At 38.2% G+C, this 26,825-nt stretch overlaps 1 protein-coding gene across 1 annotated transcript in view; it reads right to left on the bottom strand.

Moving 5' to 3' along the window:
• Positions 1-13,538: 13,538 nt before the first annotated feature.
• PLPP4 (phospholipid phosphatase 4) overlaps positions 13,539-26,825 on the bottom strand; it is a 59,832-nt gene continuing 46,545 nt past the window's right edge. Inside the window, exons 6-7 of the mRNA XM_040563979.1 lie at positions 19,625-19,795; positions 13,539-15,988 (exon numbers count right to left, since the gene is read on the bottom strand). Coding sequence (XP_040419913.1) covers positions 15,789-15,988; positions 19,625-19,795 — 371 coding nt within the window. The 3' untranslated portion in view covers positions 13,539-15,788. The remainder of the gene's footprint in view (positions 15,989-19,624; positions 19,796-26,825) is intronic.

Raw genomic sequence — 26,825 nt, 5'->3', positions numbered from 1 at the left:
TTACGGCCTTCCGGTACTTGAAGGGAGCGTATAAACAAGAGGGGGAATGCCTGTTAACATGTGTTGGTAGTGGTAGGAAAAGGGGGAATGGTCTTAAACTAAGACAGGGGAGATTTAGGTTAGAAATTAGGAGAAAGTTTTTCACTCAGAGGGTGGTAATGCACTGGAACAGGTTGCCCAGAGAGGTTGTGGATGTTCCCTCCCTGGACATGTACAAGGCCAGGCTGGATGGGGCTCTGGGCAGCCTGCTCTAGTGGTTGGCAATCCTGCCCAAAGCAGTGGGGTTGAAACTAGACGATCTTTAAGGTCCTTTTCAACCCAGGCCATTCTATGATTCTATGAAAAAAAAAAAAAAAAAGCTTAAAATTGCCAAAATAAATTTATGTTATGTATTTAGAATCCCTGTTTGTCTAGTAAGTCCTAAAGACCTGACGTCCTAAAGTCCTAAAAGTAAAGTAAGTCCTAAAGACCAACCATTGAAGAGCAAATTCCAACCTGAGGTATTTCTCAGAAACTTCTTTGGATCTTTCTAGCTGTGACAGCCACAGCCCACATTTCAAAGCCAGAGATTGCTTCGTGGTTGCAAATTTAATCAACTTATATAGATTAATGGATTTTAAAGTAGGGGAAAAAAAAGGGATTTTTCTTTAGTTTGACTTCCCAATAGCCTCAGATTTAATTAGAGCACATCTACTAGAAAGACATGCAGCCATGATATATGATTGTAAAGTATTACTACTACCTATAATTAACAACTGGAAAGGATTAGGAATATCTTTCTTTGCTAAGATATAACTTTTCTAATTTCCAGTTTGATTGTATGTCTGAGACTTTCTACCACCTGCTCTTGTTCTGAGATTTGATTTTTACTTTAGATTCCCTGCCTTCAGTAAGAGCAGAAGGTTTTAGGACATTCAGCCAGGGGCTACGTATTGTCCATGACCTCATTTTGTTCAGCCTGCAGCCTCATGAGACTATCCCTCCATACAAAGGTAGGCGTCAACGCATGGTGTGCTGGATGTGCGCCGTCCCTGGCGGGAGGGATTTTCCTGCCAGCTCCCTGCTTCAGTACTGAATTGCAGCTAAGTTGCTGCTTAACTTGATCTGGAACATAAGAGCTGAACTATTACAGTGATTAGTATGCCATGTGTGATTAAAATTCATTAGTAAAGATAAATGTAGGTTATTTAGCCAACTTTCCATGTAATTGATCCACATTCTTTCTTGGGTACTTCCAGACTTATCCCTTGGTGGATTTAAAATGAAGTATATCATTTAAAATGGATAATTCATGACAAATTATGTGGAGGAAATAAAAGCCATTCATACATAAACTGTTGGTGAAAACTCAAGAGGAATGGAAGTACCATTTAAGAAGCCAAATTTTAGAGCTCCTGCCAGAACTCATCTGATGCTATTTGCTTATTGAGAGGCAGAAACCTTGCAAGCCAAGGAAGTCAGCATCTGCTTCGCTATGCTGCATGTTCTTTGGAGCTCTTCAATTTTGCAAAGCTTTCCTTCTCCACTGACATCTGAATGACATTATAACAACATCAATAAGGCTTTCATTGATTATTAGAACTTCCATAAGCAAGCTACAAGATTTGCTGCCACAATTGTCAAAGAATGATGTTAATTCTGGTTGTGAAATGAAAGTCTTGTTAAAATATGCACATGTCCATCAGAACAGCAAAGTATTATTAAAGCTAACTTGAGAGGTTTGAAATCCTACTCTTAAACCATTTGGGGTGTGACTATACCAGAGCTGAATTTTGATTGTTGTAATGAAAGGTTAAGCTGAACATCATTATTCTCCTTGCTGAACTTCAAGAAATACTAGAAAAAGCATGCAATTTCCTTGACACCCAAGAATGTGACAGAGTCCCCAAACTGAAAAGCAATACTATAGTCCCCCCTTTTCCCTGGTTTTGCACTCTCTCCATGCCAGACTTTGCCAAACTTTCAATTGGCCCAGGCTCTGACCTCTTGCTGCAGTCACATTTTATAACACCAGTGTACTTTACGCACTGCTCTGATTTTAGCGTCGCCCAGCAGCTAGAGACACAAAGAGAAGCCAGCTTAACCGTGTCCTAAATGGTATGCAGCTAGGTGCCAGAGAGTCATTAGCTCTGTAGTCATCTGTCTAACCAAGGATAGACATTCATTTGCAAATGAGTGACCCAAATTCAGACTCTGTGGTTTGAGGGTTTGAAAAAGTCTGCAGGATAATTTATTAGTGTCAATGTCTGCAGCTTTCCAGATGTTCTTGCTCTGGATCATATACAAAAGAGAAGATTTCAAATATAATCAATAATGGTTTGGGGACACTTTTGCACTAGGAGGCATGAAGCCTGAAAAACTAAAGATGTTCTCCAGAAGAGGATAAAATTAATGAATGACTTTGGATTGAGGCCAGAGGCAGAGAAAAATATCACTGCAATCTTTCCTGCTTGTGTCAGGGTAAAGCAAGTCTCTGATCACTACTGCACAAAGCAAGCCACTGAAGCTTGGCCATGGGAAGAAGGATGCCTTCCTGAATGCCCAGACACTATCCCAGGGACAAAACTCTTTCTCAGCCCCACATCATGCTGATGATACAGTGTCTCAGGCTTCCATTCAAAGGAAAGGAATGTTTAAGAAGAGTGGTAGCTTATTGTGCCCTGCTGTCCTTCACCTGTTTAATGAAGGTATACTCCATGGACAAGCCCAGGGGGTGCCACCCCAGCCAAGACAGCAGTGGTAGTCTCTTATCGTTCACTTTTTCTGGCTGTATTTTATCTTTTTGCACAAAGTCACATTCCTCTAGGTTTTGCAGGTAATTTGCAATGCTAGATGGGACAATTTAATGTACTCTTACATTTAAAAAACAGCCTATGGAAATGATAAATGCAAATTTATTGACTTGCTAAGTTGTAGAAAACAATTGCTGAATTTAATTTGGACCTTATAGAAATACTGTACATCATCAGTGACTGCTTAGTGTCAGAGAACTGAAAGCGTCTCCAGATACTTCTTGTATAGCATGTAGGCAACCTGTGCATCTCTGCTCCTTTTTCTCCTGAAAAGGGTCATCTATTCTGTAGAGCCAGCTCTAGATTTATAGTGCCCAGTATCTATCACTTTCATTCTTCTGTCCTCCCTATTTTATGGGGGGAAGCCATGGTTATAGCAGAAATGAGCAGATGGCTGTAAAGTGTCCACGTGACAAGTGAGGTGTGTCACTGGGATTTAGAAGATAAACAGTCTGCCTTCCACATGACAGTCACAGGAGTTAAAAAAAAAAAAAAAAAGGAACAAACTGCAGAGGTGAGGCAAAACACTTCTACTATATTTCTATCTGTATTCAAAATGATTTCTTTATGCCCTGTGAAGTCAATGCCATTAACCTACATCTGCTCCAGGAGGAGGCTGTTGAGTGGGCCCTTGCACCAGGGACGAGAGACCTTTGTCATGGAAGCCTCTGGGGTTCAGTCTAGCTGCTCTGCAGCAGGATAACAACCCACAGACTGCCTGTGAACATGTGTTTCTCAAGGGGAATTCTACCCCTAAGCATATAGAGAAATATCTGGAGCACCATGCAAACATCTGTTTACCAGGAAACAGAGCCTCATCCACATTTTACAGACAGATGCAGGAAGATCCTGAGTAGGTGAATCAGCAGTGGATGACCGCTGACCTGTGGTCCAGGGGAAAGGCTGCTTTGGTGCCATGCACCCTGAGTAGTTGTTATGCCCTGCATAGCAGAGGCAAGCGAGATTTAAGCATTTTCATCCCACAGTCAAGTTTTCAAGGAGATCAAACTTCTGTCTTGGAAGACTGCCTGAGTCTCCCTTTTCTGCTTGGCAATGAAAATAGGGTAGTCAAAGAAAGGCAGCCTCTGCTTTCTGTCTGCAGACAGGCAAAACCCAGCTCAGAGCATCTGTCAGCTGCAGACTGCTGCTCTAGCTCAGCCCTCTGCCATGGTCCTATTTCAATTAATTAGGAAGTGATCCTGAAGTCAAGCAAATTTAGGTAATGAGAGCATCATGGCACGCAGCCATCTGTCAGTGAGAAGCTCCCAGATGTCCAATGAAGTGGTGGGGGCACAACACCCAGCCCAGCGATAAAACAATCCACAAAACATTGCAACACAAAACCCCACACTTCTTGTCCAAGTTCCAAACAGGCTTTTTGGTTAGCACACCACCATAATAACTGAGGAAGAAAAAAAGTCATATGTATAATTAGCAATTAGCCTACTTGATATTAAGTACCTAGAAGAAAAACTCCTATTTAATACCCAACACTTAATAAGGATTATATGGATGATTCTAAATATAATTAGACATTAATACTTGATGACTTGAGATATTCCAGACTATTATAGCCTACAAGAATACACTTCCAAACACCTTCTCCCACACCAGAGGGAAGTTCGACAAGGGACGGCAGCCACAGACTTGGAGTAATTTTTATTATTATTTTGATTTAATAGCTGCCCATACCAGCAGGATCTAATACATGATGAAGCTCCAGGAAAAAGGTATCAGAACTATGTGTTCACAGAATAGGTGATCATATAGCAAGAATTACATTCAACAGTTGGAAAGGGATATGCGTATGGGACAACACACAATGGGGTCAGTGGGGTTCTAGCAGGAAACACTGGACATCAGAGCAGTACCTCTGGAAGAGAGGAGAGTCAAACTGGTGGTCTTTCAGGATTTTACTGTAGAATAACCGTGTGCTATTCTAATCAGTGTAAAAAGAAATCAGCAGCAATTCACGTTGATGGCGTTGATGCAACTAAGTATTCTTGTCCAAAATATTGCCATGCATCCAATATGACATGTACATTTTCCCTAGGAATACACCATGCAAAGGAGGAAGGCATTTTCCACAGGTTCATTTATCCACAAAGAAGTAATACAAAAAAAAAAAAAAATCTTAAATTCAATTCCTCTTAGGACACTAAAACACTCTTCTATGTGGATGATAAACAGCCCTAAACATTAGAAACTATTTCTGTCAGACGAGCAGTGAAGAAACTTCTGCTGATAAATGTGGCCTCTAAAAACAACTGCTGTCTAAAAAAAAAATAAAAAATCCTTTCATGATAAAATTGGTTTTACATTTCACTGAACAAAACCTACAAGTCAATAGCTTGTAACATTGAATTTCTAATGAATTTTCTAGTATCTGTTACTGTGACTCCAGAAAGCTTCCTGTTGTGACCCGTTTGCTCTGGCAATTGCACTACTGCAGGCGAAGAGTTGAGGCTCTGATACAGCAGAGCCATGGGGAACCTCTGAGCACCAGGATGGCAACTTGCTTCTGTAGCACAGGCCTTCACTGTAACAAGCACCGAACAAAGAGGAAAACAGCTCCTGCCTAGTGGAGTTTACAGGCAGAAGAGGAAAAGGGAAGATGAGAGATACTTTTATCCCCAAGCCCTTTTATGTTTTTCACTGGTGTTATCAGGAATAACAAAATAGCCTTTACAGGTGATTAGAAGTGATTCAGCCCATACTCTCCGCCCCACTATCTGCATTTGCTATGTAGCAGGAAAGAGCAAGAGATCGTATCAGAGCTCGAGTACCAGCGTGAATAATTGATATTAAGATCTGCAGAAATGAAACAGTTTGACTGACCTACTTTAAGGCTTCAGGGAGGTCTATATCATAGAAAGAGCTAATTTGAGTTTATGACCTGTTTAAGAGTGTAAGCATGCCTGCAAGCTCACTTTATCACGGACAATTTCATAGAAAATAATGCACAGTATAATACTATTATTCCTCAAATATTTGGCTCTCATTGATTTCAGCAGTGATCAAAGGCAATGCTATTTCTTCATGACCAGATGACATTTGTTTAAAAACAAACAAACAAAAATAAACACACACACTATTTTCCTTAAAGTGCACAGGCAGATGTCTGTTCATCTCAGAGACTGGTTTCATGTGTAGTTGGAGGTTTGAGATCCCCTCTAGAGCAGCCTGAGCATGAAATGGACTGCTGACAGCAGAGAAAGCCCATAGCCACCAAGCGTTCAATGAAGCCTGGCTCCGAGCACATTTTTGAGCCACTTCCAGCTCCTCTGAACAACATCTGAGCTGCTCAGCTGTGTGCCTGGTGCTGCCGAAAGCAGACACAAAACTGCCATTTAACTGAAGTAGCAGGAGCAAGTGCTTTGCAGAAATATCTTTCTTAAATAATTGTCTTCAGGAACTGCTGTTTGATAACAGCAAGCAGCCACTGCAAACAAGAACTACTGAGCACCCATGTAAAAACCCACAACTGAAAACCCAGCTTGGAGCTGGTCTTATTCTGTGCTAGCACGAGCCCACGACAGTTACTGGGAACGCTAACCTAAGTGTTTGAAAATGGTCTGAAGCAAACACACAATTTAGCCTGATGATGTGGTGTGTTTGATGAAAGCACATCACTGGCCCACCAACTATCAGCTGTGACTCTACACCAAGAGAAGGCCCAGGAGACTCTGTGGATCTTTACTTGCCTGAACATTGTATGATTAGCTTCCCCCTTTGAACCTAACCCTTATTCCTTTAACACATTTGGGGAGAGTAGGTTATACCTCTTGCCCTCATCTGAAACTAAGTGAAAATTCAGTGTGACAGGGAGGTGACAGGAAAGCTTTTAGTGGAGTTCAGCTGAAAACAAGATATATTTTTGTCCCTCTCTCTCCTAGCAAACCCATTGAAATTCAGGTCACAGGATTGGTTTAGATCATTTGCACCTGTTAGTTCTGGTGTTTAAACAAATTCTTCACAACCTTGATGCACATACATGAATGTCAGCAGCTCTACCAGTGAAGATTTCGCAGAGGAAAAGCAAGCTTCTAGGCCTTAATGTATGATTTACTTCACAAGGCTCTGAGGGTATTATACTTTACATACAATTCTGAACATTAATGTTAATTACAGTAGTGAGTCTTGTTATTTACTGGATTACCGCAACATAATGAAGCAGACTTTCTATGATTTAATTTGTAAATACCTTTGTCATGGACACATTTACTGCATTATAAGTGCTTCTTATTCTCTAGCTATTACCAGTACCATTAAACAGTAACTCCCTAAACCATCATGTCATGACAACAGTTTTTAAGAAAGATGTTGGGTAGCACAAGTTTATTATTAGTGAGGACAATATATTGGGGAAATATATACTTACTTGCTCAAAAGTTCTATATGACTCCTTAAAAGCTGTCATAAACATTAAGAACATACAGATTCAGAAAATTGACTTTTTCAGAACAATCTTTCTGGAAAAAGAAAGCTGGAACACATTAGTAGTCTTAATTTGTTATAAACCATTGCATTTCAAGTTAGAAGCCAACCTTTATTTAACAGCAGATAGGAAAAAGCTTAAGAATACAAATCCTAGTGCTTCACAGTCTATTAAGCATTAGGGAGAAGAAAAAAAAAAAAAATGGAGAGAAAAATAAAGCTGAAGCTCACCAAGAGATCAACTCTTTCTACTACAGAAACGCTCCATAAACCAAGAGCTAGCAAGAAACAAGATTAACAGCACTGCCCCCGGAATTCATAGGAAGAGGCAACTCTACAATCTCACTGCCTTCCTACTTCAGCTTAGCAAATTTCCATCTCAGAGCTAATTTCCATTTACTTTAGGAATTTCCAAACAGAACGAAGACTAGGTTTCACTCTTCCTGAAAAACATAAATCCACTTACTAGTCATAAGCTCCTATAGCACCTCTTCTTACTTCCTCTCCCCAAACTTGCCAGCTCTCATATCACTGATGCAGTGGGCTGCTTTTGTCTGTGACTGTGCTTGTTCTCAGTTGCCCTGAGCTGAATACTCAGAGCAGCTGTGCTAATCTGGAGCTTAGCACAGGAGTTTCCCTTTAGATTAAAAGAGGGAACTCTCCCTGATGCTAAAATTAAACTGGACAAAAATTAAAATGGAACCATTTCCCATGTGAACAAGTCACAAAAACAAAACAGTTGCACTGAAATTTGGGGGGAGGTTTCTCAGCCCAGTAGAGAATTTATGGTCATATTAGGAAGGTGCAAATCACCTGCTTGAGGCTAAATCCCTTACAGTGGGTATTTGCCTGGCACCAGTGAGCTGGAAGTCTAAAAAGAGCAAGGGTGGAAATCATCTCCATGTGCTAGCAGAGGGCTTTGTACACTGAAGTGTATGTAGGTAGCGCAGATTGTTTCCCTTAAAATATTGTTAAAACTCTCAGTTTTATTAATTTATGGAGTTAAAACTATTTTCTAAACCATTATATCCTTGTGAAATGGAATTGCTCTTTTCCAAACAAACCATCATGGAAATATGATGTCTAGCCCTTTGTTTCATGCAATTATCTGTTTAAAGAGGCCAGCTCCAGTCTTTTTCACGTTCACTGATTCAGAGGATGTTTTAGGCTGCTTTTTCTTTGTTGAACAATGCCGCAGATATGAATTCCAGCATATTCACTCAACTGACAGACTTACACCTCTTAGATTGAAGAATGACACTGTGACATTGCCCAGGTGTTTTTTTTTTCCCTTCCTTCTTTTTTGCAGTGTTATTTTGACTTCAAGAGGATAGAATCTGAATCTTTTATCCTGGCTTCAATTGGTTGGACTGGAAACAAAGATGAAATGCAGTTGTGTATACACAAATGCTCTGTAATGCTGATAAGAAATGATGTGCACAGAATTCAGGCTAATATAATAGCATTGTATATTCAGTCTGTCTGGTAACAGAGATAGTTATAACAATAAATAATTTGTACACATCACCCTAATAAAGTGGGGGTCCTTTTTTCCAAGTGACCCTTATGCAAAGAATTGAATACAGAGTTCAAGGAGAATTGTGACAATAACGTGACTCCAGCAAGGGAGAGCAGGCAAAGCTGTTTGGACTAATAAACCAAACGTTCCCTTCTTGAGATCTCTTCCAGGAATTAAGTAATGGGCTCATATCTTAATTAGCATCTCTTCACTCTTAACCCTTCAAATGGTGTCAGAAAGTCACTCTGAGATAGAAATGCTAACAGGAATAGTGGCAAAGCTGGCCTCAGCTATGGTTCTCAAATGGTTCCCATGGCAGCAGATAACTTCTTTATTTCACAGTTTGTTTCCATTCTGCTGCAGTGACCACAAGCTAAAAAGCTGAAGGATAGAAATAGACTTTTGACTGCAATAACATCACAGTGGTGGGAACATGGAACAAGTGGAATTGGAACAAATTATTTTACAGAGCTTTTGTACTTCACTGAACAATGCTAACAACGTAATTTCATTAGGCAGTGGTCTGAAGAAGAGCAGTCTTACTAGGCAAGCTGTGTCTCTTCTTCAAGTAGTCACATCAGGATTTTTGCTGCCTTAAGTGGATGATAAACTGGTACCTGTGCTAGACGGAGGATATTTGATGACAGACTAGAAGCTTTTAGTATCTAGATAGGTTCTTGAAGTGGAACATTAACCTGCTGTGAGTATAGCTGGGTTGGTAGACTGCCTTCTGAGGGCATCGTGGGAGAAGTGAGAATTCTTCTGAATTGATGTCCCTGAATTGCACTCTTAAAAGTGCACTCACCAGTCACTCATAGCATCTAGCATATCGAATGTGCATTTGCTCAACCAGTAACATTGTAAAGGTGAAGAACAATAATCTGCTTCTGCTCCAGCTGTGGGTTTGTGCATTTGGAAAAGTGAAAGTGCACTGGGAACACTTCTCATTACTTGTTGCACTTGCTGATTGCAAGACTAAGAACTGTAAAAGCCACTTCTTAAAAGTGTCTTGCACCTTAAGAGTGAGAGGTTTTGAGTATCAGGCAGTGGTAACCCAAAGTCTCCCGCTGCAGCTTGTTTTGAGTCTATCAGGCACTTATATAATGATATCTAGGCCCTTACAAGTTGCTTCTGTGTAAATGTTGTTTAGAATACATAAACACATTAATTATATTTGAAAGCTTATAAAAAGTATTGCTTCTGTTAACCCCAAATACAAAAGCTGCCTCCCTGGAACAAGTGTCTATGTAAGGGATTAAGGATGGTAGGGGGGGATGCTATTATAAATATATATTTAATTCTTACTATCCCAAACTATTTTGTTTCAGTGTGTTCCCATTATTAATTCATGTCTAGCCATTTCCTCACATGGGCTTGCTTAGGGCGGCCACAGCAGGGGCTGGGGAGGAAGAGGGACTTTGTTCTGCTCACAGAGCATCTCTGGAATGGGTTTCATGCAACCTGGGCAAAAGTTTCCACTCTGCATGCCTGGTGCACTGCACTGGTTAACCCAGAGGGGCAGGGCAGGGTGCACTCCCTCATGTTGCAATGCTTGTGGTCCTGTGAGCTATTTCACTGCCTTCAATCTCCGTGTGCAGATCCCTTAGTGTCAGCCTATTTATTTAATTTAAATCAAAGAGTCAAAGTCAACCCAAACAGTTGATCCCAAGCAACAGCCCACTGCTTTCTCTGAGTGTGGAAGTAACAGAGTTGCAAATTTTAGGCCAAACCATTCCAGTCTATAAATTAAATCAGGGCCCCGAAGGGGGGTCCTGTTCTGTTTAGTAAGCTGACTAAAGCTTTGACAACAGAAAAAGGCAGTTTCCAAACAGGAACAGAACAGACAGAAACAACATCAGAAAAGACCACATTCAGATCCTCTAACATATAAAGAATAGAAGAGAGTAGCAGTGAGAGACAGGCAGGATCCAAGAGAAGGTATTTGTAGATGTCAGCAAACATTTCTCTTTCCATTCCCTTCACTAACAAAGCGACTGCTCTGGAGACAAAGAGAACAAGAAGGGATCTAAAGGAGCTCACGGGGCTTAGGGCTGTTAAAAAGCAGAGTTATGCCTATGAACAGGAGGCCAAAATAAAAGCCAACCATATATAAGTGTTAGAATAAAAACAGAGATTCCTTGTGCTCAGCCCCATCTATTCCTGGAAATAAACTTGTTTCAGACGATGTGAATTGAATCTTCATTATCAAGAGTTAAATTCTAGTAGGTCTCTAGCATAATGGATGACAGCTGTAAAGCTGCCAGTGAAATTGAGGGTTTTTTTGCTCTGCTGACAGAAACTCAGTCCACAGATTTAAGGTTTACATAGCTGGCTGAATCGCATTTGATGCTTGACGTTCTGCAATACATGTGAATGGGTCCTATGCATTGCTGTGTTGTTTTTATTGAGTCAAAGCACTGAGCGAGGATTTTCTATTTCATGCCCCAATCATACCTTGCTACACAGATCGCATGATGCATGCTACCCACTGATGCCCTTTGGTTTTCCTTTTGGAAAGTTTTTGAAGCTAGCAGCAAAATAATAATTAACAGATCTTTACTTCTGTAATTTCTGTGTACATCTATTGCAGCTCTGGTGCCTTTCATATGGTTATCTGGGTTTAATCAAGATCCAAATCTGTCCTGAATGGTCTGAAAGGCAATTTCTTGGCTATCTCTGCAAGTTTCATCAAAAGTCCTGTAGCAGTCAGCCAAAGGCAGGATGTGCCAGGCATATGGAAAAGGTGTGCTAAGCAACTGTAGATTTTTGACTTCATCTGAAACTACATTACAGTGGTAGGACACCACAATTTTATTTCATGTGAGGGTCTCATCATTGGCAACAATACAGACACAATAATGTAGGCACACAAATTTTGCCTTGTTTAGACCCCCAACAGGATGCCTACTGCAATGTAGCATGTATGCCTGGAAGGGAACTACAGGCCCTCCCTTTCACATTTCAGTTGATGAGTTTCCTTGAAGCAAGATCCAGCCTACAGTGAGTGAAGTCCACAATCTCAAATTCTGCATTGATAAGAGTGGTATTATCAAGTAATCCCATGCAATATAGCAGTGTTTGCCCTGGTGTCAAGAAGAACAGAATTTCCTTTAATTTCTGCTTGTGTTAATACAAGCACAGAGTAACTCTTTGATAGAGGTCCCGTACTGTACTTGTCCCCTCAGGCACAGCACTACTGTAAAGCAGTAACACTGGTGGGGTAGGCAATACAAAAATGATAATCACTGTTGCCTAATGCTTGCAGCTATTTCCACATTCTGAACATCAAAAGTGACAGAAACAAGTGTCTGACCTTTTCACTCCCATTACCCTGATGTTGCTGTATTCAAGACTTTTCCCCTTGGGTCAGGTCAGAGCAATCCAACAGTTTTCTAACTCAGAAGAGATGTATGTTATCACAAGAAAATAAAATTGCGGTCAAATTGTGTCAATATTTCACTAATTACAGTCCTAAAAATGTAGGAGTTTGAGCAGGAACTGTGTAAAGGCTTTTCTCCACTTACTGGATGTGATGTGATTGGTGATACACAACAGTTCCACTGAAATCAATGGAATTTTACTACCATATACCAGAAATAAAAATATTTTAATTTTTTTTTTAATATCCATCACAAATTGTTTTTTAGCCATGGAAGAAAAATGAGGTTTTCTTTCCATATTAAATACAAAGAACATACTGTATTCATGAGGATGGGAGCAAGGGTGGAATCAGGCTAAATTGCACAAAGAAAATCTGAGAACGAAACAGCAGAAATGCTCCAACTCTAGTCCTAACACTTTGCCTGAGATATGCATTCACTACAGGGACATTTTGCTGACTGGTTGCAATCTCGTGTTTCTCTTGGTTTCAGGATATTTCTGTTGTGTTCTATTAGGTCTTGTTAGCCTTTTTTTAGTCTAATCACATTTCATTAAATATGGCATTCTGAGTATCTTTTGAGATACAGAACTTGACAGATAAAAGGGATCTGTTGCAGTTTAGCTGATTGAATATTTCAAAATTTCAGGCTCACAGATTTACACTGCATTTTCCTGGATGAAAGTTGGCTAGCATATTTTGGTTAAATGAGGAAGGCTGTTACCTTTTACTAGTAACAGTAATCACTTTTGGAACTGCTGTTTTTCATAAATAATTCAGTTACATTAGGGTGTGGTTTTTGCAATACCTTCTGTGGTTTATTAATTAAACTAATGATAAAAAATGATAACGCACAGATGTACAAACCCACATTCATGTGTTGTTTTATTGGTGCAATACAACATTACATTTCCTTCACATTGAGAAAGCATGAGATTAAAATACATTGATCCACAAATATGCCTTCCCTACACTGACTTTGCACTGGTAATTACAGCATCTACAGATCCCTCCATAAGTTTTACTTAATTATGTCTTTGATATTTTTAATTACATTTTAATCAAAGCTTTTACATTGCCTGTTTTATGACTTTTAATTTAATTATTCCCATTAAAAATGTTATTCTTTACCGCTTTGCAAAGTTCTCCAATTACTCTTGCAACGTAAGTATTTATGTGGCATTACATTTCATATTCCAATCTTTTAACAGCCCCTGTTCATTTAAGGGCTGTATAACCATTCCCCATCCCAAAGTAAATCACTTATTTGTATCAAAAGCCATTAAATACTGGGAATGTGAACAGCACAGTTAGGAGGCCCCACTCACTTTTGAGAATAAGCCAGATCTATATAAAAACATGCAAAATACACTATGCATTGGTATTAAACTTCTAATTTTTTTTTTTTTTAAACATTTGCATATAACCTGGAAGACTAGGGTTCCTGCTGAAAGAAAAAGCTAATGGCAAAGCCCTATACAATGTAAAGACAACACCCTTACTCTAGGGCTTTTTTTAAAACCCTCCCATATGAAGTAATAGAAAATGGTATCTCTGTTGCAGAATTCCATAGGATGGTTTAAAAACTTCATAGAAAGATAAACCTCCACTAAACTGTATTCTACAATAAGACCTCAATTACACTAGAGAAGTGTTCTTTCAAATCCAATGCAAATGCTATGCCAGCACAATTTTCTTTCACACATGCTAGGATCCTGACCTAGCACATGTACATCAGCAAGAGAGTTATGTTTGGCTGTCTCTATTCTAGAGCTCAGAATACTGTAGCTGTCAGTAAAAAATCCTGCCTGTAACTGACACAGTCAAACTGGCATCAGTTTTACAAGTAGAACAAGCCTAATTTCTACTGAACCCTACTGGGTTCATGCCTATTACAATCTGTTCCTTAACGTCATTTCCTATTTACAGTTATTTTCAAATATCATATGTCTATACATAGTATGGTTGCATTCTCTTGTACACAATTATTACAGTTTTTTAAAAGGGACTCTAATTTATGTTTTCTATAAAAATTCAAGTGTTGCCAATCAGGAAAAAGCTCTTCTCAAAAAAATCTACAAAGCTTACCTTTGACAAAAGTAAATGACAAGCGTTACATAAAGACATTGAGCTGTTTGAATCACAAAATGCCTACAAGGCCAATACATATTCCAACAGGAACACATAAATTATAATTATGGCAGCAGTCTTCTCCAGTCTACAGCACCATAAAAATAGTTGTTGGTCAACACTATCTTGCTTTAACCAGCAGCCCCTGCTAAGAAATGTTCAACTGCCAAGACGCAGTCTAGAACATCTACCTGTATTTTCACAGGATACCTAAGAAAAGAGATTCTGGAATCTGACATTCTGCCATCCAAAGTTACATCATTTCACAGGAATGTGATGTATACTGCATAGTGCATATGTAACAGAACTGGATCCTAACAATAATAAATTAACTAAAGTTGTTTGGTCATACACTTAGTAATCTCTGTACCAACACCGTTTTGATTGAGGTGAGTTTCAATTCAGGTACCAAGCCAACCTTTTCAAACACCATGCACAAGAAAGAACATGAGGAGCTGAGAATGTGGAATGGTTTGAGTGGAACATCATTTCCAGCATTCCTCTGGATATACTACAGAGCTGGAAACCCCCACAAGCATTCATGGTTGTGCACCAAAGCCACAAATGAAAATCTTTGCATTTCTTCAGATCACCAATGCTACAGTGAATCACCACACAAGAATGAGCATGGTACACTGAGATTCACAAAAAAAAAAAATTTTCTTTATCCTCAAACTTTTAGGATTTTTAATGATTTGTTTTAAATACTTCAGCTTGTTGATTGTGTTCTTTACTTTCATTTTGTTTTGATGGTATTTACTGCAAAAGCTCTCAAAAAATGTCTAATATTTCTGATCCATCCTACAAACATCTATGTTATCACAAGCTGATAATTTTAAGAGTGTGGAATTTCTTGAATGTCAGCATTATTCTGAAGAACTACTAATGTGACAATGCTTGACTCTTGTAATCACTTGCACCTTTTGGCTTCTTGATCATTAGTAGCTCAGAATGACCTTGCCAAAACTTAATACAAAGTTCTTCCAGCATGTGGAGTTTATTATGTTAGAAGGCAACAAGATAAACAGAAGGACGATGCCCTAACTTATTAAATTACACAAATAAATGTCTGGCTACAACAGACGCTGAACATCTGATGAAAAGTGCTGTGTGTACTCACCACCCATCAAAGTCAATGAGTGCTGAAGACGACCAGAACTTTCTAAGAGATACTCAGTACTTTAAAAAATCTGTTTCCAGATCTACTATATCCTCAACCACATCTTAAAATTATTCTCCTGACCAATCTCCACATGGATTTGTTTTTAACGTTCTTTTCCCTTTCCCCAAATAATCTACCTGTTTGCAGTAGACTGAAAACAGACAATTCAGCGGTCAATACGAACTGAAAATTTAAATTTAAGTGTATAATGATAGTATGGCATTAAAAAAAAAGTTACATTTTTCTTTATAAAAAGGAAAGAAATAAAAGAAAAAGCACAGATCGTGTGTATAGTAAGAAACACCGTGTTAAGAGACCAGCTTGGAGAAAATGTGAGAAGGCTAAAAGTTCATTCTGCATTTCTCAAAGTCATACTGGACCTTCGGTTATTCCCTCTAGAGGCAGGCCAGTAGCATTGTCTGCTGTAGGTCTCTCTTCTTTCTTCATAGAGTTCTGGTCTAGCAGGCTGACATAAGATTTATGACAAGCTGTATTACCCAAAGGAGGGTAGTGTTGTCTGTAGCAAATATAAGCAAAAATGAGGCCAATGATCCCTCCGACGAAAGCATCTAGACAAGGAAAGCAACAAAACCAGAAGCATGTTACCACAGAAAGGACAGCCAGTACTGAAAACTGTAAATACAAATCTAAAACATTAGATTGACCTGGAAGTGTTTAACCCAGAATCTGTGAACAATGTATTTTCATTAACAATTTGGAGCCAAACACCACAAACACTTAGAATACAGAAAAAATCTACAATTTTTTCTTGCTATATTATACTGCTTGTATTATCCACACCTAAAGCATACAAACACTTCTTATACTAGTTGCTAAGTGGTTGCAGCAACATTTTTTTTGTTTTGTTAGCATTTCTAAATGGAAATGGGATAAAATATTTGTTGTACAGCCAGTCTTTAAGGTGTGCCGTAAGGGTTTATTTGGTATTAATGATGCTGTGGTCTTTTTCAAATCCTAAATATAAGCAGGTACAATTCAAGGTAACAGATAAGACTTTGTAAAATCTAGACTATTCAGTTCAGGAAGTATTTGTATTTATGGACATGTAATTGTATATATAGCAATAAATCTATAAATAAATAGCTGAATAAATATCTGAAATAAATCTAAATAAATATCTGAATTAAACTTAGAGAGACTTTTATTTTTAAAGGTGATTTGCTGTTTTTTATTTACTTATTTGTTTATTGCCTTTTTCCAATCTGGCAATGCAAAACAAAGCACTAGATATGGGGATACCTAATTTTTCTGAACTCACAAGTAAAGTACAAAAATATTCACGTGGCTTAGAGCCTTATCTCTTCACAAACACTAGAAAGCTGGCAAAAACGAAAAAAATAATTGTAAAGAACAATGTTCAATGTTCACAGACAAACTACTGTTTGCTTTAGCAGCTCTTCCTGGCTTCTTCCTTTATTCCTTCATTGCTGAGGACAGAACAGTTTTGGATACCAGATATTAAATGAAATTCAGATGAAATGGAAAGAATGCAGAGAAGACAAGCAACTATATATAAAATTGAGAACATAACTAATAAGAAAACGTCTAAGGAATACAAAGAACTTGAGGTGAGCGCGTGAGTATATGGCATTCCAGTGTGGAATACAGCAGTAGGAAGAGAATGGTGCTCGATTATTCAGTGTTCCCTTTGGGAAGTACATGCAAAAACCAGCTTTGTTGGCAGTGAAAACAATTTAGGTTTAGATATTAATAAAAAAATTTCTACTGGTGAAGGTAGTGAAATATTTATTCGGGTTTCATGGGGAGACTGTGGAATCTCTTTCACTGTTTTTTTTTTTTTTTTTTTTTTTTTTTTTTTTTGACCAGAGAAGAAAAAGATCTGTCAGTAATAAACCACGTGTACTGGACTTTGATAAGTATTGTAGGCAAACAGACAGGTCACCTCAACCTTACCTATATTTTTATAAATCTTTGTTTTCTTTCATGAATACTTTGTAAGTTGTATTGATAGAACTTGATTGATATGCAAAACCATAAAAGTCCTCCAGGATGAAAAAAGAAATAAGTTATATATGTGTAAATTCTCAATGCTAATCCCTCATGTTCCAGTGCCTCTAGTCTGTTCACTCTTTTCTCTAACTAGAACTGCACTGTCTTTGTGTATGTTAGCATAAACCAAGTACTTTATCTGCTACACAACTGTGAGATTCATTGCTGATGCAAAGATTACGTATCGAAAGAATTATTGTGATCATCTAACATGATTTCTTGGGAAATATAAACTGTAGAACATCCCTGAAGTGACTCCTTATTGCATTAAAGATATTAAAAAAAACCAAAAACATTATTGTTCTTATCAACTTGTACAAAATTTAGTTAAGACGTATTCTATAAACCTGTGTTGGCTGAAATTCTCTGATTACCCTCCTTTAACTGTGGTTAATTGAATCCTGTTTCATCTGCTTTTTTATTTTGCCTTAGAATGGAGTTAAGCCTATGACTACTGTTCTTAATTATGGTGAAACATCAGCTTTCTACCAGTCCTCTGTAATTTCCCCAGTATTTCCAGACTTGCTGAAAACTTGCCTGGATAATTTCTTTCAAAACACTTTAAAGCAAATTGTGCAATTCTGGGCCTCATTCTGGCCACCACAGTAATACAAATTCACCACATGACTTATGCCAAAGAGTTCTACATTACTAACCCTTACTGAGGGTAACACTGAGTACACAGGGTGCTATTTTGACCCCTATTTTTGAAGACAATGATTCTGTGTTTTATTTGAGTTCATGATAGCCACAGCTTTCTTTACATTTTTTTTCCTTTGCCCTTAAAGGAAAAAAGAATATTCTTTCAGCCTTGGTATTTATCTTTACTTTTTTTTTCATACAAGAATTTCACTTATTTCATGAGCACACTAATATTCTCAGAGCTATATACTTATATAGCGACCTAGGGACTTAAAAGCAGTCAATACATTCAGGATTCATAATGAAATATCCTAATGTTCACCAATATCAACACTAAGCTCCTGAATACTACATTTCCTAGGCAAACTGAAGGGACCTCATAAAATACCCATAACGTTAATGTTCTCAGCCTACTATATGGCTTTTTAATGTAAAAATTACTCTACTCCACCTTTCACCTACAGTATGCTGTCCTGGACATTATATTGATGGTCCTTGTTCACTCCCCACAGCATAGTTAAGACTCTATTATAAAGCCACCATAAATAATTTAACACAATTGGCTGACTCTGCTGAACATAAAAGACAAGGCCTGAACTTCGGCACTGCACATTACAGAGGGAACGAGTCCCTCCCTTGAGATTGCAGTTCTCTCAGCTAACAGCATGGATCACCTGCAATATAACGTCTGCCAGCACGGTTCTAGCTTGGGAAGAGTTATCTGAGTCTTCAGCCCCAACCCTTTGAACTTCAGAAATAAAAATATGAGCAGCTGTAAATGGACACAGTCGAAACCCCTTGGGGTTATGTAGTTTCCTTCCATCATATTTAAAATACACCACAATAATCTTCCTCAGAGCACATGTTTCAGTAAATAAATGATTCTTACTCTTGGCAAGATATAGAACACACTGTAAACACATCCAAAACTCAAGTAAAGCTGTACCCTGCCACTCATGTTAATTCGCACTTCTCTTGCTCTCTCTAACAGACTCAAGCCAGCCAGGTCTCCCCCAGAGCAGCAGATCCATAACTCTGCTGCCAGGCGAGGCGAGTGCCTCCTGTTCAGCAGCTTTGTGCTGAAGGCTCTCAGTGACCCTGTGCGTGCTGAGCCCTGCAGCAAGGCAAGGCCTCTGCAGGAAGGCAGGAGACTCCTTGAAAAAGATGTCAAGGCTAGTGGATGGTGATTAAGCTGCTATGGGAGAACATGCTGCATGAATACACACACACACACACACACACACACACACACAAAAAAAAAGAGTGAGAAAAAACATGTAACAGGATGAGTCTTGCTCTGGTATGGAGCCAGCTGTATGAGATAAGAGTGGGACAGAGGTACACTGTACTAAACTGAAACTATGTAGAGGAACCAAAAGATGGAAAGCCAGGAGCATCAGTGCCAGGGAAGTCTGCTATAGCATTCCATCACATTGTAACTTGTGATTTCAGTGAAAAAAAGAAAAACAAAAAAACAAAAAAACAAAGCTAATTAAAAAATATATAGAGAAAAAGGTATCTCCATGGCTCACCTTGCCAATGGTGTTTGTAATCACACATACGTGACAGAGCAATCATCATGGCACAGTAGAGAGGCAGAATAGCTGCACAAAGCCGCCAGCTCTTCCCCCGGCCATTTTCCGTGAAGCAATGCAACTTTCCAGCTAGGTAGAAGGTGGTAAAGCCAAGGCCTGAAAATGCAACTGAAAGAAAAACACATAATTATAGTACTTTGTCATTAATGTTTTGTACCGTACTATCCCTTAAGATCTGACAGCAGGGTCCTTCTACTGCAGAGAAGTCTTGGTCTTTACAGGGTGATGTTAGGAGCCAAGCTGAGAAGTTGAGAAGGCCTATCTGCAAAAACTTTTTAAGTTTCATAACTTGCATGGTGATCCCATGTGACTGTATAACTGATGCTGGTGTAACTTACTATTTTAAAATAATATATCACATGTCCTAGGCAGAGGTATTTTTGCCTTTTTTTTTTTTTTTAAATAAAAAATAATTGTACAACCCTTTATTTAAAATAAATAAATAAATAACACCACTACTTTGAGAGCTGAATGGGAAAAGATCTCCTGCTGTGACGTGCAGATCCATGATGTGCATACGTTCTCCACAGCAGTGGCATTATCTCTGTAGCAATGCAAGCAATCAGGCAAGTAAACATTGCAAAGTAAATCCATTTCCTTCTCATATGTACTCAACTTTCACACAACCTGATTTGTCTACAAATACCATAGTACCTATAGATGTTCACCTTTCCAATAGCAATTGATTTTTTTTTTCCTTTAGCAATTCACATTTTTCTCCCGGGAGAGAAATTGGCTGTGGAAAGAATCACTGATTTTCTTTGCGCATTAAATTAAACATTTAGACGCATTTTTAGCTTGAGTCACAAAAGGCTTTTCACGCTTAACCTTCAGCACGTCTTTCCTAATTTGAGACCTATTCTAAAAAGCTCAGGTTCAAAGCAGGAAAGGATTCAGTCAGTTTGTATTGCAATTGTGTTACATTTAAATGATATTTTAGGTTCCATTAACCTGTTTCTACAGAACATGTTGAACTGGCAGCAATTACAGAACTCAGATACCAAGTTTCTGTACTGAACTTTTTTCCTCTTGCAGCTGTTCACCTTCCAGACAAGATGCTGGGTGGCCTTTTTTTTTTTTTTCTTTCTTTAAATATGTGGCATTTTTGTTTGTTTGTTTGTTTTTAGACCCTTTAATATGTTATATTACTGAAGGCAAATTAGTACAGCTGCTGAACAGGTAGCTCTGGGACACACAGCAAACATCCACAAAGATCACACTCTCTTCTGCCGCTGACTGCAGAATCAAAATAGAACGTAGCCATTTAAAGTACAAATAGCAGAATTATAAATATATATCCAGGCACTTGAAATCCTTTTTCTGACTAACCTTTATACTTTTTACCTTTGCAATATCTAGGAACCTCTGTGAGAGGTAATAGGTCACTTTCATAGTACAAAATTCTGTGTTTCTGCTACCGGTGAATGTAACAGTAAAATTGCTCTCAGGGCTGGGTCAGACGTGCATCTTTTTTCTAATCTCCTTCTAAGGCTTTTCAAATGGCCTTGTCCTCGTGTTCACAAATGCTAAATGTAATAAAGTAATTACCCTGCGTTTTGCTGATGAATCTATGAGATGTACTATCTTAGCTGGCAGCACAACAGAGTGGTTTCATAAGTTTATACTATACAGCTGTTTGAATGCAATTACTGAAGATTTGCATTTCATTTTCAAACACACAAATAAATCACTTCTCTGGACTGGATATGGTGGAGCAAGACAGAATGCTAATTAGTCATCAAACCAATACACCAAATATTTTGTTTCCTAGCCGCTTTTTCAACCAGGGTAGATTTAGATTAGTTATAAAGAAGAAGTTCTTCACACTGAGGGTGGTGAAGCACTGGAACCGGTTGCCCAGAGAAGCTGTGGCTGCCCTATCCCTGGAAGTGCTCAAGGTCAGGCTGGATGGGGCTTTGGGCAACCTGGTCGGGAGGGAGGTGTCCCTGCCATGGCAGAAGAGGTGGAAGGAGATGGTCTTTAAAGTTTCTTCCAACCCAAACAGAATTGTGATTCCATTCTTTGATTCTATTTCCAGGCAAGAACATAAAAGGTTTTGTGGTTTAAAAATCAGGCAACCTACAACACTTCATAAAGTAGAGGGCTTAAAGAAGCAGCTAAATGTAGTATTGACTTTTCTAAATCTACTATTTAAGTTGTTGAGTGTTATCTTTTAATACTAAGAAACCTTCATGGTGTGGATATATATTGCCCCATCCATAGTGTAGGTGTCCACTACACACATAAATGTATTCAGAATTACTAGAATTTAACAGGCAATTCCAATGCAGAAAAGAAAGGAAAAAGAAAAGAAAACAAAACAAAAACAAACAGAACAAAAACAAACAAGCAAACAACAAACAGAATCTGTGTTTCAGTGTGGACAATGTCTCTTATCAGAACAAAACCTTATAAGAAAGATTTATGAGCTTTGCAGAGGATCAGAGCACAAGGAGAAAAACAGCACCTGAAATACACTTGTACATTAATGTCTCTGATATACAGAAAACCAGGCTTCATCATGACTGAATCAATATTTGCATATTATGGGGAATGGAGAGAAATCTTTTCTTTATGCACCTAGACTCACAAGTCCTTGTCCATTACATTCTTTAATCTAAACATTACTTTCTAAACTGAGCTTTCATATTCATGATTCAAGCAAGGCAAAGCTGACCTGCAAAAGTAGTAAAATGAGTATTATAATACAGCAACATCCAGTGAAGTAAAAATGCAGTGCCTTATCTTTCAATGACCTAATTTAGTCCCTAGTTAACAAAAGACGTAAAAGAGAACTTTTTTGTCTTTGAAGTAGCATTTTAAGCTGAGATCTTTCTTGATATTTAATTGCTTGTGAAAGATTCATCACTGTAGGACTGCCAGAAAATTGACTGGAGAGATCAGCACTTTAAGAATTTGTACCAATGTAGCTCTAGTAAGGCAAGATTCCTCTTTGGTATGAGACAAATTATTTTTTTAAAACACAAACATAACTACAATCGCACTGACATGAATTATTCTGAAATTGAACAGGAAAAGTGCACATATCATATAAAATATCTGCCGCAGATGGAATTGCTGACAGGAAACCATTTTCTCCACAATAATCTACATTACAAGCATGCAGTTTGCTGCAATGAATATTTTCAGGAGGTGAAACAGCATACAGGAATACTCTTCACCAAGTAGCTTTGCACATCTTAATATTTTCATGATTTCAGGACTTGCTTAAGACTGTGGATGTTATTTATTCATTTACTCACATTTAATTATAAATATCCTATGGATGTTCAACATAATGACTCTAACACACTAAGAGCAAGACAGTAGAGAAAAGTATAGAGTAAAACCAATTTACATCTCTGGACAAAGTTCAGGAAGTATTCAACTTCAAAGAATATAAACAAAAGTCAATGTTTCAATTCAGGAACTTTGCCTTCTTTCTGTTCTATCCCATCCAGTCTAAAATACAACCTCCAGAACTGCAGTTGTATTGTCCTGATGGCAGAGGTCTACAATTAAAGGATCCTTTATGTATGGTGGACAGGAGCAGGTTTAGTTAAATGAGCTTTAGAGCAAATCTCATAATATTTAAAATAAATAAATTACCCCATTTTTTTTTTTCCTTTCTTCTTTTTTCAGGATCCACAACATTTCCAGAAAGAGGTGCTCATGAATGAATAGAGAAGGTCAGCAGAATGTATTTGCACTAGACCCAAAGGCAGATTTTGCCTCAGATGGTTGATATGTTCCTCTAAACTGAAGGTCAGGAAGAAAAGAGACTCTCATACGGTCCTACAGGCGAACTTATGTCTGACAAAAGATAGAAATGTAACATAATGATGGTCTAGCTTGTAGCTATGAAACTAACAATCTGCAGAGTAGCTTTACATTGCAGTATTGTAAGACTGATTTTCCTCACCCTGCAGTGTGCACATCCAGAAGAGCTGCTTGACCCTATAGTTGCAGTGTGTGTGCAGAGCTAGCAGCAGAGAACATGGAACAAACAGCTAAATGCTCTGGGATGTGGCAGCATCCATTACAAAGGTAACTAATTATTCAGAAACAACTCAAATGCTATGCACTTTATGTATGCTGCTTATTTGGTTGATAACTATATTTTGAAGATGTGGTCAGTCAATAACATTAAGAAAAAAAATTCAGTCTTCAAGAATCCCTGGATTGTAGGTGATATTTACACCGAAGAACTGGTCAATCAGTAGAATGTATTTGATTTTTTTTTTCCTTCACAGGCTAGACTCCATAGCTCACTGTATCACAGAGAAAATGCAAACACAAGTATACACACATCACATGTCCTACTATATTAGATATGTCTTTTCAAATTGCCTAATGTTGTAATAGAAGTTATCCTTCTGCATAGAACAGATTCCAAAGAATCAGCAATGTTCCTCATCTACGCAAATACTCTTACTAAGTTGGTTTCTTCCTAAATCACAATAAATCAATACTTCGTTTATACAAATAAAGCACGGACCTACATAAAATAACAGCCGAACACTCTTTGGGGACATCGAGACAAATGAAAATGAGAAAATCAGTCTGATTAAGTTTAAAACACTGTTAAGGCAGATGTAATAAAAATTCCAGATAGAAATATCTAATTAATTTTCAGTGTTCAAAGAGGAGGAAGGAATGATTCAAAAATGAGCCATTTTACTCAATCAGTGTAGCTAACAGAAATCAAAGTCCTGATGTTACAAGTTGTTGTACACAGGAAAACCTCTCCTCTGAGACAAGCCACATGATCTCCCAGGGCTTGATAAAACACTGTAAATTTTGTGAACATACTGAGAGGCAGAATATGGAATATCTGCACTGTACCTGCTCTGAAAGGCCTCAGCTGAGATAAGATTACCATCACGCTAAGTTCTCTGCAAGCACACAGAGAGGACACGGTCCCACAAAACTTTGCAACTAAGGATACAAATACAAAGAGGCAAGGTGGGAGTGCAGGAGGTGGAAGGGATTTGATCAGTCAAGGACAAAACTTGGCAATAACGCATACAGACACTTCACAAAACAAAACAAAAACCAAAACCTGGCGTGCCTTCTGCCCAAGGAGCTCATGTTCTAAGCCTTCATTGTGCAACTGAATCAAAGCATGCAGAACTTTGCCACTATGCAAAGCTTTGTAGTGGTTGATGGCAGTCTCTAAAGCAATTGAACAGGTTTTTAGATACAACTGGCTGGCTGTAGCCTTCTGTATGGAGACAACACAGTGTTGCTTTGACCTTTATGTCCTAATGGTTTAGGAAGTACCAACTTAAAGAGTGCCTTTCACTCATTTTGTGTAGGTGAACTGTCTGGAACTGCAACTGGAAGGCACCTTTTTAAACTGCACCACAATGGCACTTGAAACAACTTCTCAGCATTATCTTTACCAGAATATATAAAACCTTGTTAGATAGTTAATATATAAAACCTTTCAGACTGTTCCTTTTCTTTTAGAAAAAAATAGTTCAGAGAAGAAATAAAGAGAATTATAGCATCCAGGGACACAGCAGACCCCATTCCAACATCTTATTCTCTCCAGAGGGTGGATCTAGCTGGGTTTTAAAAGCCATCTGTATGGACCAAACCAATTACGGAGTTAAAATACATAAAGTGAGAAACGGTGAACAAGAATCTGATCTAAAGCCCACTAAATAAATTATTCATTAAAAATGTAATTGCCTTTGTGGGTGTTTTCTGGAAATTAAAGTACCTCAGGAGGATCTTCACCTTCTCAGGTTTTAATGGATGCTCTGCTAAGCATACAATTCATGTCTTCCTTACACTAAGCAGTTTCTGAACTGCAAAAAAATATATAAAAATCTTCAACTCATTTAAGTGGCAACAAATTATGAAACTGTAAAGCAACCATTACAAATGGCCTATGTAACAATCAGAGAAAATGATCCATCTCTGTGTGTGTAATGCCTTATACTTGCAATGATTACTGTATATTTTTCAAATGCAAACACATGCTATTCATCACTGGAATTGCACAGCAGCCTACTGCAATTTTAGCTGGGGCAACTGGTGAATGTTTTCAGTTTCACACTGTTCAAAGACTGAAATATTTATCTTTCCTGAAGGAAAACGTATGATACCAAATGGCTGCATAAATTTTAATGCTGAAATTCAATTCAAAGAGGATTTTATAGGAGTACAATTCCCAGAGAACATTTTGAGTTTATTATCACTAGCAATATATATTTATTTTTTTTCTAAGTGGGATAGTCAATCACCTTTCCTGTAGCTCAGCTTTATTAATTTGTTTTCACAAATAAAGAAACGCAGTTCAGCAGAAGCAACATGAAAAGCACATCACACAATACAAATGTATGCAAGGACCTGGAAAACAAAAAGGAGATACTGGCAACAGAGACACGTTAGAAGAAAGATAGATCTAGACTATCTGAGAGGCAAGTAACTAGAGTACTAGTCATTAGGTTGCTTTTGCAGGACAGTCACAGTAAGTTCTCACAAACCTTTTTTTTCCCTGACATTTTATTTACATGTGCCTTTCAAGATACCTCAATTACACCTGAAATACCTAAAGTGGTCGTGGTGTACATCACTGCTGTGAAAAATAGGCAAAGTTCTTCTGAATCGTTCAGTTAATAATGCCAAAAAGTCCTAAAGGTGGACCTGTTGCATGGCCTGTTTTGCCTAGTCTGTCGACAGAAACATTGAACAAATCTGCTTTCTCTGACAACACAGTAAAACAAAGCCTAAAATGTCTCAGATTCTGGATTTACTTTGAAAAGAAAGGGGTCAACAGTCAGGTACTAATCAAAGCAGCCTTAGCATTAATGTAAGCTGCAACAAACCACCATGTAAACTCAGCCCTGATCATACAACTGTGTCAGACTAGAAGACAGCTCTGAAAGGTGGGGGTTTTATTCTTTATTCACTGCCAAGATCTCTGCATCTCAATCACATTTGGTGAAATTATGACCAACTAATGAATTTATATCAGATTTAAACCTAGGACAGAATGACATTTGGTGTGTGACAATGCTCTAGTGTGACCCCTGGAAAATGCATTTTTCTCCTTAAAGGCATAAGGAGGACCATGTGTTGACTGAATAGTTTTGTTAGATCAGAACTGCATTCCCTTGTGAAATAA

Source organism: Cygnus olor, chromosome 7 (genome assembly GCF_009769625.2).
Source record: "Cygnus olor isolate bCygOlo1 chromosome 7, bCygOlo1.pri.v2, whole genome shotgun sequence".
In the NCBI taxonomy this organism is placed as follows: Eukaryota; Metazoa; Chordata; class Aves; order Anseriformes; family Anatidae; genus Cygnus; species Cygnus olor.
This window is presented reverse-complemented; position numbering and strand designations above follow the sequence as displayed.